Here is a 13,096-nt window from a genome sequence, read left to right on the forward strand (position 1 = left end):
ATTTGGGCTCTTTTGTCTCTGGTGGTCATCTTGGGAGACTGCATATCAGAATTGTTTTAATGAAATGTAAGAGGATTTGAGAAGTCACTCAAAATGTGCCCTAATTTTTCTTTCTTCAGCACTAATCATAATTTTTATGGCAAAATGAACCCCCTCATTTTGTTCCTTTGCAAATTAAATGTTTTAAGTGTTAACACTTTATTCCAATCAAGATGACTTCAGGTGTGCCATACTTTTGTCATAAGTAAGACTGTTAGCGCTCTAGTTGTTCTTTAGAACACTCTGGGACATTCTGTCATTGGGCTATAGTTGGCTGATATTTGGGCTACATTTGTTTTTTTTTGTCTCTGGTGGCCATCTTTGGGCTACATTGGGCTACATTAGGCTACATTGGGCTACATTGGGCTACATTTGGGCTCTAACATATATATAGCCCAATGTAGCCCAATATATATTTTTTTAAAGTTAATTTTCGTAAAAACCACTGTAGCACATATCTTGAGACATAGCAAAGGCACATCGGGCTACCAGTCCCTACAATTTTGCCAAGTTTGATGAAAATCCATTTAGCCGTTCGGGCTAAAAGTGAGGCCAACCGCCCTATGGAAATTAACATGGGGAAAACACGTTTTGGGACCCCCCTTTTTTCTCGGCCCCCGCTTGACGAATCCCCCCCAAACTTTCAGGGAAGGACCGGAGAGTAAATGTGCCATTTTCAGGAAAATTTCAGCCAATTCCGTCCATCAACGCCAAAGTTATTCAACATAGAATTTTGAAAAATCCCATAGGAAAAAATCCTAACTATATATACCTACTGGCGACCGCCAGTAGGTAATATATATATATATATAAGATATATATTTAGCAGTGATAAATTACCAACCCTATTCCACTAATTTGTAATGTGGGCCTTAGAAGCAAATTAGTCATACATTTCCAAGAGAACGATTTCTACTCATTGGAAAAGATTGTCTCTAAAATCCTTGCCGCATATTGACCAGTAGTTTAGAGGCAGTGAAAATGACTAGTTAACAAAAAGAGCAAGTCGTCGGTCTCTGATTTCAAGCAAAAAAGACTTCAGGCTCACAAAGTAATCTGAGAGATAAGACCTAAACGTGTGCAAGATTTCACGAAGCACAAAATACCAGTATAACCCCTGGCTGTCTGAGAACCGTCGACATTGAGTCACCCCAACCCATAACAAACAGCGCCTGCGAAGGAAATAGCTCCACAATCAAGGCCCGGTCCTTGAGAATAGACCCCTTGTAGCCTAGGAAACCTACTGGCCAGGTCAACTTTAGAGAAAAATCTTTAAACTGTAACATCACTCCATGGGAACATGTTCAGCAATCTCTTTTCCTTCTTTTCCACTTCTCTGCGTCCCCACTCTAAAACATTATGACAGTAATTTTTCAAGGCACTTGAAGCAGTACTCTGCATGCAGAGGTCAGCTAAAATGTTAAATGCAATAAAATAGGAATATGCTGTATGATGTCATCATTTTGGACTTACTGCTAATTGTCCTTTCTTCGTCAGAACTGTGTTCGAAAATGCATTTCGCAGCAACTTTTTTTGCAGTCGCTGCAGCTTCGCTGCTCCACTCCTGCAGTAAAAGTTAAAACATATTTTTTGTCATTTGTCTGTAAAAATTTATATTTCTTTCCAAAATACATTTTTTGCAGTCAGAATATTGAAACTAAATTCCACATATGTTTTTAAACCAGCAGTCAATAAAGGATTACTAGGAAATCTCAAACCCAGATTACAATGGTACTGATGGATTTTTGAAAGCTGGTTCTATGTATCCAAAGCAGAAGAAAGAATGCGCGCGTACAGATATGGGGCAGAGATCTTTATTCTGGTACAATTGTATTTAATAGCCGTGCACGTTCCGTCTGAATACAGGCAGACCTCATGTCAATCAATCATACAACACACAAGTTAAGTGACGAGATTCCCAAAGCCGAGATCTGGGACATATCACAGACACAGAAAAGGACCACAAACTGACTGCCCAAATAGAATCGTAAGAAATACAGTTTTGAATGATGCCTAACAATGCCGTATGCCGAGTATAAACCTTATCAGAACATACAGGCATTGCATACATGTATTTAGAAAACCTTTACTTCAATTGTAAATTATGTACTGCCTATTATAAAATCAGTCAACATTACATTTTGTAACCAGCATATCTGGTGCAAATGTGGGCACTTCCTCCGAAAACACTGATCAAAAGTGTAAAAGGTGCCGTCAATCTTAACATCACATAATGTACATTTTAAAACTAAAATAGCTATCATTACTTCAATTTGGACGCTAATTTTAGTCACTCACAAAATAACAAAGTTTGATTCTGTGACAAGCTAAAATATGTTGCAGCTCACATAGGAGTCGATGATGTTTATTTTGATAATTTATTAACTAAAATAGGAAAAGGTGAATTTAGAGACAATGCTTTTGAAGGTAGAAATTAATAATGTTTTGGCTAAAATAAGCACTAAGGCCCAAACTGAGACAAGCAAGCATGCAAGCGAGAGGTAGATGCATAGCATAGCATAGCATAAATTACAGTCCCTGTATACAAATACCATTCATTTTTATACAAAATGACAAAATTAAGGTATCATTCCGGCTACCTCCCAAGGAAGACCTTGTGCCTGTTTTGAAAATACCAAACACACTTTAGAAATCTAGTAATCTAGAGAGGTACCACATATCTACCTACCCACAAGTAGATAATAACACTAGGGATGCTAATTTTATAACTTATGTATTCTCTGTTTGAGTCAATCATTTGAATTTGTGCTGTAAATGTAAGCAATGTACAAATGCATTGTGCAATAATGTACACTACTTGCAGTGCTTAATTTGTGATAGAATAAGTGCCAGGGTCTTAAGTTTTGCTGATAAGCCCGCGGCTGGCACTACTGAATGTCGGCGTGCCAGATATGAAGGTTGCGTAGTCTTGATTCCACTTCATGCCTCTTTAGTCCACCACAAAACACTCCACACCTCTTTATCTAACTCTCAAAGGTTCCTGCTTTTACCGTTTGTCACATTTGTTGCCATCTTTTTCTTCCTTCATCTTTCCCCCTTGGATGTTTTTCTCTCTTCTTGCTCAGTAAAAAAAGTCTGATGAAGGAACTTAGGTGCTGGTCCCCACAAATGAGTGCTGGTGGGTGTCACCTGCTAACACCAGTTCAAACTCAGCACCGACTACCAGTCTATCTGCATTCATTAAATAATGTGTTTATAATACTCCTTTGAAGGCATTTAGACCTGGATTTGCATACTTTAAAGAAAAGAAGCAGGAAGTGCTCACTGGTTATTAGCGGTACTCACCACGCATTAGCTCTGTCTCATAAGGAAAAGTTGATTAGGGTTTGAAGAAATTGCAACCTGGACATGGATTTCCAAGATTCTCTGATGGTTTAGCTAGTAGGTTTCATACAGCGAGCACAACTAAAATGTTTAAACTCGAACGAAGAATCAACCCGCTAGACATGATAGGAAGATTACTTAATAACACAGATCAAAACATATGAAACAAGTTGAAGAAATTGATCAACTTATCATTTCTTATAACAGAAACATACAAAAAGTTTGCTAGTTAGTCTGATACAGTGTGCCTGATGGACAGGAACCTTTCTGAGGCGTTGCTACTTTTTAGCACCATGGGATATTTTATCCTGGGATCCCTCCAGGGCTGGGGTGAACCTAGCAAAACACAAGGTCCATCATGAGATGCTGCGAGATGGCCATATAGAGTGATCTGATCTACAGATGTCCTGAAGGCATAGACCCACCTAGATGCTATTACAGAATGGAAAGGTAAGATGGCAACTCACATGGGTTATCATCAGAACCACCAACGCTCTGAGTGAGCCCCTACACGGTCCCCTACCTTTGCCTGCATTTAGTGATGCCCCATATGACCCTTTTTACAGGTGGGGCCAGAGTGTCTCAGAGAGGGAGTCATGGCAGCCCATTCATTGTGCATTGCTATAAGAAGCAATAATGGCGGACAGGGCATTTGCACCATGATCCATCCACCCTGCATTGATCCACAAAACACTGATTTTTATGCTTCTACAGCCAGCAGAATACCCTTCTGATGCCACTGTTGAAGGAGATGAGTCACATCAGGGACTGGTGTGATCAAAAGAAGGAAAGGGAAGCACAGCCTGGGGTCGCCTTTGGAGATGCATTCATGGAAGGATGCTAAAGACCAGTATGGTTGCTTCCTTCTGTGAGTAAATGTATGCATTAGACAATATACACTATTCTGAAATGTCTGAGTGCATCTAATGTCTAAATGTTTGCTCCCTGTGGGAGGTCAGCACACACCCGTGCGTGCAGCATATCAAACGATCTTGCCAGTCATTAAGCAGGAGTCTGTTCTTGTTAGGGTGGAAAGATAAAGTTCCTGGACTGTAGATTTCAAAGGTGAGCAATTAAATTGATCTGTTTATGTTCTTTCTGATCAGGGACGCCAGGGAACACCTCATAAGGAAGAAAGCACACCACGTTCTCGCCGCAGAGATTACAGAGCCATCCAGTGCTGGTCTCTGCATTCACAGAACTACTGGGCACATCTACATCTGAAAGAGCAACGCCCTAGTGCAGGAGCTTATTTCAAAAACGGGGATTCAGAGAGTGAAAAGGGCTAAAGTGAATGAGCGTCTGTGCAAGAGCAGAATGACTCTTACACTTCTGGAGAAGCACGTCTTTAGGAGTTAATCAGAAGATACACTTTCAATGACAGAAGGTTGGGAGGCGGCAGTAACATTTCCTATAATTCAGAAGAAGTCCCAGAGGCTCAATTAATAACTAAAGTAAGTCCAAGCCATCCACCACCTAGCTACCCAGTTAAGGGGCAGTCCTTGGATGATAGGGCTGAGCTGCCAACCACTCCTTCCATGTCAATGCCAGGTGTAAAAACATTCAACCAACATCTGTGTTTTAGGAAAATTCACTCTACATGCGGCATGATGCGAGCTTTCAGCCCATTCATCTATGGAAGCCACAGAGCTACTGATAGTAGGCCGTGCAATATACAAATAGAAATAAAATTAGGGAACAGTGAAATTAGAATCACCAGAACTCCAAGTGGCTTTGTCTAATGTCAAATGTCAAAGGCTTTTGTATAGCGCAACAATTCACCAAAAGAGGTCTCAGGGCGCTTTTGAGAGGTGCCTATGAATTGTTGATGGTGTCACATATCAAATTAGGCAATTGTACTTGGTAGTTAATTAGCAGAGAACTTTCTTCTTCTCAAGTGGTCAGGAGGTCTTGAGGCCAACCCAAGCCTTCTTTAGGTAAGTGCACCAGGGCATCTGCTGGAAAAGAGGTCCCTGCACCCTGTCTTCGGGTTGGCCCGTGATGGGGAACCATCTACTGCACATCTGCCTGTGGGATGTCAGTGGCCGATAGCATGTCCCGAAAAGTGCCAGAGGGCAGGTCCCTGTGCATCTGCTTTCTGGTTGAAGTTGGAACGAGCATGAGAAACGCTGCTTTCACATCTGAATGTTACAAATTGACCCCACCCCACCTGTAAGCTGGTTTCTGCACTTCTGCCTTTTGAAGGCTCGCCCCTGTGTGAAGGCAGATCTCTGCATATTTGCTTCCCGCACACTGACCCCTGCATTGGAGCAGGCCTGCACGTCTACCTCCTGAAGGGTGACCCCTGAATGAAAGCAGGTCCCTGTACATCTTCCTCCTGTAAACTAGCCCCTGAATTACAGCAGGTCCCTCTACACCTGCCTCTTGTAAACTAGCCCCTGAATTACAGCAGGTCCCTGCACATCTGCCCCCTGTAAACTGCCTCATGAATTACAGCAGATCCCTGCACATCTGCCTCCTGTAAACTAGCCCCTGAATTACAGCAGGTCCCTGCACATCTGCCTCCTGCAGGCTAGCTCCTGAATGGGAGCAGGACCTGCACATCTGCCTCCTGCAGGCTAGCTCCTGAATTCGAGCAGGACCCTGCACGCCTGCCTCCTGCAGGCTAGCTCCTGAATGGGAGCAGGCTATGCACGTCTGCCTCCTGCAGGCTAGCTCCTGAAGGCCCTGTACATCCTCCTCCATGATGGTTCCTGCGGGAAAGCACATTTCCTTCCCACAGTCTTTCAAACTTCAGCTCATCCCTCTAGCTGGTGCTGGTCCTGCTTGCTCAGAAAAGGGGAGAATGGAATTTACAGTGATGGTGTAAACAGATCCTCCAGATTCGGACGTGATGTGTAGCTATACCAGTCCAGGTTTTGTTTAGATTTTTGCATTTGTTCAGAATTTATCCAAAACTGAATTTAGGACTAAAACAACCAGAATGCAAAAAAAAAAGCCAGCACTGGAAGAGCCACTCACTAATGACATTAGGAAAGTTGCAAGGTATAAATTCACACAATGCAATATCCTGGGGCTGAAAGGATAATCGTGGACTCTGTGCCCTAAGTCAGCTGTATCATACATATATTACCATTGTGTCAGTATCATATATTCTCTTTTTAACATCGCAGGCATACAAGCATCATTGTATACAAATGTCACATTCTATGTGTGAGTAGTTATTAACATTCATAAAAGAGTCGCAGGAGAGTGTCTCCCTGTAGCCAACACATATTTCACTGGGCTTTTGAGTAGTGGCTCAAAGTATTTAGCAATGGGACGAATAGCATGTCTGCTGTATTACAAGTGCCATAGGATATAAGATTTTAATGGGAAATGAGGATGCTGCAATAAGGAACAGATAATACATTTTCACATTCTTTGTTATGGAGCCACTGACTTAGATAAGGGACCCCACCTATCAAGCAGGGGCTCTGAGGACTTAGCAGCATGGACACGGGGAAGAAAGACCGTACTAGAGCTGTATCAATCTCTGCGCTGCTCAAGTTACTAAATCAGGTTGATGATCGAGCCAGCAACACCCACACTAGTATCAATGACAGGATCATGGAATCCTTACAGGGTTAAGGTTGTGCAGGACCGAGGACCAGGCCACGACAGTCAGAACAATTTTACCTATCCTGGTGACCCAAGGTGCACCTTGGTACTAAACGTTGGTGCTAATTTTACTGCTTGCACAGTGCTGCAAGAAACAAGATGTAAAAATACACAGGGGACACAGTTAAAAATGTTGCTGCTGTTTGCATGGTCTTCCCTCTTGATGCAGCATCGAGTGTGGGAGTCAGTTGCCAGATTGGCGACCAACAAGCCATTGCAATAGTAATTTGGTGAAAAGCTATAGGCTCTTCAGAGGGGTCACAGGATTGAGTTAGCGCCTAAAAACATCGGGGCAAGTTGGACTGCATCTCCCACAGTGCACTGGACCATCTGATTCTTTGATTCCTTGAAGTGTTTTAACCTGCAGTGTGTAGGGGACTGGTGCCAACACTTCAGGGGAGACTGAGGGTGCTTCTGCAGAGGTCCCAGAAGCAGGGGAAACCAAGTTTGAGCCAAGAACAAAGTTCATTTTCACAGTTCCAAGTTGGTTGCCACAGGGACAAAGTATCCTTCTTTAGTTAGTGTACAGACCGTGCTGCCCAACCTTGAGGTGTGGTCAGCCTTCTGGGTGAGTACACTACTTTACATAGCTAATTTCCAGCCTGTCCCTGAGCAAATGTGCCTATGGAAGGGGGACTGTTGGTTGCTCCACTGGAAGTCAGCCCTGATTCATATCAGAAGTGGTGCAGCCTTTAAAGCTCACCACCTTGATATGCTCTTTCATTAGCCTGCATAGGAGAAGGGAGATGTGACCTCATTCATGTCCATGCCATTGTTCCTGAGTCAAGGGAGCATTCACACTGCCTAGGAGGAGGTCAGAATATTGTCTTGGCAGCAGCAGGCGTGGGAAAGCGCTGGCTTTCCTGTCAAAGAACATATCTGAGCCAACGCACCGAGCAGGCCACACGCTGGATGGTATTTTTACCAACAATCAACACATTGAAGTGGTGAGTGTGCGACCAGTACCCTGGTCAGATCACTCGGCCGTCTATTTCAAGGTCAAGATCCCAACAACTAGTGGCTGTTGCAGGAATATATCTTCCTTTGTCAAATCGTGTCCTTGGAAACTAATCCAAAAAAACTATTTGAAAACAACTTTGGTGAGGAACCCCCCAGCTATAGCAGATTCCAATGCTGCAGCCAGATATTTTGAAGACTGGCTAAGTCTAGCAGTGAACAGGCTGGTACCGGAAATGACTAAGCACCCCAGGAGAAGACAAGCTAAGTCACTCTGGAATTCGGCTGAGCTTAGACAAATCAAAGTCAAATGCAGACGTAAGGAACATATCTGGAGATCGGATTATAGTATGGAAATTAGGAAGGACTATAATACAGCCTTATAGGAATATAAGACTGCTTTAAAACAGGCTAAAACAGTATATTTTGCCACTAAATTTCCGGAGGCCACAAATTCCTCCAAGGAATTATTTAAAACTGTGACAGCCCTGTCAAAGTGCCCACGAGACACTTTATTTGTGCCTGATCAAAACTTTGTGGACAAAATTGCTTCTTTTTTTCAAAACAAAGTAAAAACAGTCTATAACCAACTCCTGAACACAGCAGATGCCCCTGGATGGAACTGCGAAGAGGTGCTGGAGGATATTGCAACCCAATGTAGCTTATCACAGTTCTCAGTGTTAGGGGAAGAACAAGTTGCAGACCTGCTGTAACAAACTAAGTCTGGTTCCCTCCTAGAATCTTGCCCCCCTTACATATTGCATTTGGCTCCCAAGGAGGTCAGTGCATCTCTGACCCCCTTACTAAATGAGATTACGAGTTCAGGGGTCTTTCACTTCTTTGGAAAAAGTCCTGTATAAGACACATTGTGAAAAAAGCCACAATTGATCCCTCTGGGACATTATTGACCAATATCCTGTCTCCCGCTACCCTCTAAGATCCTGGAGAAAGCCATGAATCTGGAATTGATGGAGTATCTCGACCACATTAACATCCTTGATTCCTCCCGGCATGGCTTTACATCTAATCATTCTACTGAGTCAGCCTTGATTATGGCGACTGAAGAGATCTGTAAGGTGATGGATGGAGGGGGTAGAGCCGCTCTCATTCTGCTTGACCTGACCGCAGCATTCGATACCGTAACCCATGCAGTACTGTTACGGCAGTTGAAGGCAGCAGGTATGAGGGATAAGGTGCTAACCTTACTTACATTCTTCTTGGCATCTAGAAAACAACTAATTCACTGGGGCGAACTTCAGTCAGGAAAGTTCTACCTCCCCTGTGGTGTTCCTCAGGGGTCGGCCTTGTCCCCGACAATGTTTAATCTGTATGTCACACCACTATCTAGACTAATGAAAGAGCATGGTCTAACACTAGTGTCGTATGCGGACGACACCCTGTTAGCAGTGTCGTTTATGCAAAGTGTGGACATGACGGCTGTTCGCTTCCGCAATTGTCTCACGGCAGTGATGGCATGGATGAATTCTAATTTTTTTAAGCTTAACACTGAAAAAACTGAGGTTGTCGAGTTTGGTCAGAAGCCCTCTGTATGGAGCTAACTATGGTGGCCCCACGAGTCTGGGACGTGCCCTGTTCCCGTGCCCAAGGACAGGAATCTAGGCTTTCCGATTGATAAGGATATAATGCTCTCTCTGCAAATAAATCAAGTCTCCTCTGCCTGCTTCTTTACGCTGAAAGTTCTGCGTAAAATTCTTCCATTCATCCCATTTTGACTAAGGAAAATGGTAGTTGGAGCCTTAGTACTCTCGAGAGTTGATAACTGCAACGCTCTATACTTGGGAGTTGGCACAGGACAGATTACCGAACTTCAGTCACTCCAGAATGCAGCTGCTCGGGTATTGCTTGATTTACCCAAACATCATCCCATGTCCGCTAGTATTAAGCAGCTCCGCAGGCTTCCAGTTCGGCGGTGAGTCGATTTTAAAGCCCTCTGCCTAGTGCATAAAGCTTTGTATGGAGGAGGAGCTGGGGCTATACAACTCCTATTTCCCCGGTATGTGCCATCACGCTGTCTCAGGTCCACTAATGCTGGAATGGTACGTACCTCTAAAATAAGAAGAGTCAGATTGGGAGGAAAGGGTTTCTCATACCAAGTGGCCAAATTTTGGAACTTCCTCCCCGTACAGATTCGCCTACAGCCCAACAGGACTCTTTTCAGAAAAATGATAAAAACATGGCTCTCAGCGTTTGCCTGGTTATCACACACAACAGCGCCAAGACACCTCGGCAACAGTGCGCTTTATAAATATATCAGTCAGTCAGTCAGTCAAAGATTAGGATAGCTTACGCAACCAGGTGGGCATCACCTGGGTGCATGCCACATCGCCCTTGACACGAGAATCTTGGCAGAGGTGAAAGGCCATGTTGTTGGACATGAAATATGACATAATTTGGTGGTACCGTAAAGGACAAAGATTATGGTCCGCCCGTAAAATGTAAAAGCTAGCAGACTTTAGATTAATCATAGCAAATACTACTCTGCCTCCACTGTAATTAAACCTCTACAACTGTCCTGTGGAGTAAGGATTGTTGAAGCTGTGACTGATAAGCTGATAAGTTATGTGTTGTGGAGAAAGTACCTTCAGTTTTCGCATGGCTTGATAAACATATTTTATGTATCAAACTAGACCCAATAGTCCTGAGAAAGTTTTGATCACTGGCAAAATTTGTACCGTGAAAGAAGCATTTCAAAGGAATGTCCTCATATATTTTGTGGTAGTTTCATGTTTGGATGGAGTTTGGAGTTCCAGTATCTCACAAATGAGGAAAATTGCACTGGATATTAGAAATTAAGCAGATGGTGAACTACACAAGTTACATAAAAGAAACAAGGTATTATTGAAGCAGTGGAGTCTGCAGATGGATTTTCCATTTGGTCATGGCTTGACGGGCTAATGATCACGTTGTATGTGGATCCCAAAAACCAGAATAGAAATATTCAGATGGATACATTTTCCTTGCCAAACATTAGTTAACTTTTAAGCATGACCACTGGGTTTAAATGATTCTATATGATCGACTTAGCCTCTGCTTACCACCAAAAACTTTTGCTTCAAGACAGTAAGAAATGAACAGCTATTATTAATACTTTTGGGTGTTTCTAGTTTATCTGCATGACTTTTGGGTTGGGCTCTCTGGCAGAAGTCTTCCAAAGGCTACTGTATCAACTTTTAACGAGAGAGTGTGGCCCAAGAAATTGACTAATCAGACGCGCTAAAACTGCGCTCCGCTGCCCCAAGGGATAATTCATTATAATCCTGCCTGATTGAAACCTGAAATGCCTGTTAATTATTGAGCAGTGGTCTTACTGTCTAAAGATCGCCCACTCAAGACCTGCAGAAATGTTGTGGAGGGGCAGGGAACTCCAGGCAGGACTGCGGCCTACTGAAGGCACAGCTGGGGCTGGAGCTGAAGGCGGCGGGGGATGCTACATCTCAGGGCTGTGCGGATGCTCAAGCCAGTGAAAGCGTTGTCCGGGAGTGAGAGACAGAGTTTGCCACCCCACTATGCTGTGGTTTAGAGAGATGGACAGTGGTCAGGGCCAGCACTGAGTCATGGCACCAGTAAGATTGGCCAGGCCTGCCACCCTCTTGGGAAGACTGAGGTGAGATGATTGGGGGCCGAGGAGAGAATGGGGTCCCACAGGTGGCAAACCTGCATGGTTGAGGAGAGCTCGGCCTTGGGCCTGCAACAGAGGTGAAACTGAGGGGCTGAGAGATGAAGGAAGCCTGCAACAGATAGGCAGCATGGCGAGAGCTGAAATGTGCTGGACAGAGCCCACGGCATTGGATGGGGAGCAGTGAGGCTCTTGTACTGTCCCTCAGCCAAGCCAAGAGGAGGTCGTCTGAAGACACTCTGAAATGGAATCCCTGGTACAGGCAAGATAGAAGGGACACACTGACATCTGAAGAGCAGCATTGCTTGAGAGGAAGGTGTATGAGGAGAATACTGTAGGGTGTTCTGAACAGAACTCTTCCTCAAGGCATGTAGCTGGCATAGATTATTATTATTATTATTGGGCATTTATTAAGCGCCTGATTACGCCACTGGCGTGTCTCCGCGCTATGACAAGTGGTGTGGCTGTCCCCCCCTCCTCCCAACCAAGCTATCTACTGAAACAGGTGCGTTTTAAGTTTTTTTCTAAACTGGACTTCGCAGGGTTCCAACCGAAGTTCCAGTGGCAGATTGTTCCAGCGCTTGGGAGCAAGGTATCTGAAAGATCTGCCTCCCATGCGAGCTTTAAATATTCTTGGGACTTTTAACAGCCCGGTCTGCGAAGACCGGAGACTGCGTGCAGGCTCATAATGGGCTATAAGGCTCTGGAGCGGGAGAGGTGCTTTGCCACTCAGGATACGATGGCAAGTGGCAAGATCCCTGCCACTCGACCGACATGTGGGCCAAAGGTGAGGTCCTTATCCAACCATACGCCAAGGTTTCTGGCCTCACGACAGGGAGCAGGAACCTCCCCCAGACACGGTGGCCACCACGCCGACGACCACGCAGACGGCACTCCCCCCACCACGAGCACCTCGGTCTTGCTCCCGTTTAACTTTAAACAGTTGGCAGACATCCAGGCAGCAAGGTCATTCATGCAGTTCCTGAAGATGTCTGCCGCAAGTCCGGGCGCGCGCGATAGGGAGATGACCAGCTGCGTGTCGTCGGCGTAGGACACCAAGCGGAGACCATACCCCTCCACGATGGCTGCCAGGGGGGAGACATAGATGTTAAATAGAGTTGGGCTCAGGGACGAACCCTGCGGTACGCCCTGGCCCAACTCAATCTCCCTGGAGTAGTAATCACCCAATCTGACCTGGAAACACCTCTCCGTGAGGAAGGACTTAATCCAACCAAGCGCAGCTCCTGTCACCCCTCCTCCATTCAGACACTGTAGCAAGGTGGAATGTGCTACAGTGTCGAATGCTGCGCTTAAGTCTAGTAAAATCAGTGCCATCGTTTGGCCCTCGTCAACTCCCTGTCTGAGTGCTTCCACCGCCACAAGGAGAGCGGACTCCGTCGAATGACGGGGGCGGAAACCAAATTGCGAGTCGTGGAGTAGCGAAGCCATCTCCACGAACTGCATAAGCTGTATGTTGGCTGTTTTTTCCGCCACCTT

General features: G+C 44.8%; 1 protein-coding gene across 2 annotated transcripts in view; it reads right to left on the bottom strand.

Moving 5' to 3' along the window:
• The window catches only part of LOC144761974 (cysteine-rich secretory protein 2-like), a 298,644-nt gene that overhangs the window by 206,433 nt on the left and 79,115 nt on the right, over positions 1–13,096 (bottom strand). For both annotated transcript variants that reach the window (XM_078647144.1, XM_078647143.1), the window contains exon 4: positions 1,513–1,603. In XM_078647144.1, coding sequence (XP_078503270.1) covers positions 1,513–1,603 — 91 coding nt within the window. The remainder of the gene's footprint in view (positions 1–1,512; positions 1,604–13,096) is intronic.

Source organism: Lissotriton helveticus, chromosome 6, assembly GCF_964261635.1.
Source record: "Lissotriton helveticus chromosome 6, aLisHel1.1, whole genome shotgun sequence".
Lineage (NCBI taxonomy): Eukaryota > Metazoa > Chordata > Amphibia > Caudata > Salamandridae > Lissotriton > Lissotriton helveticus.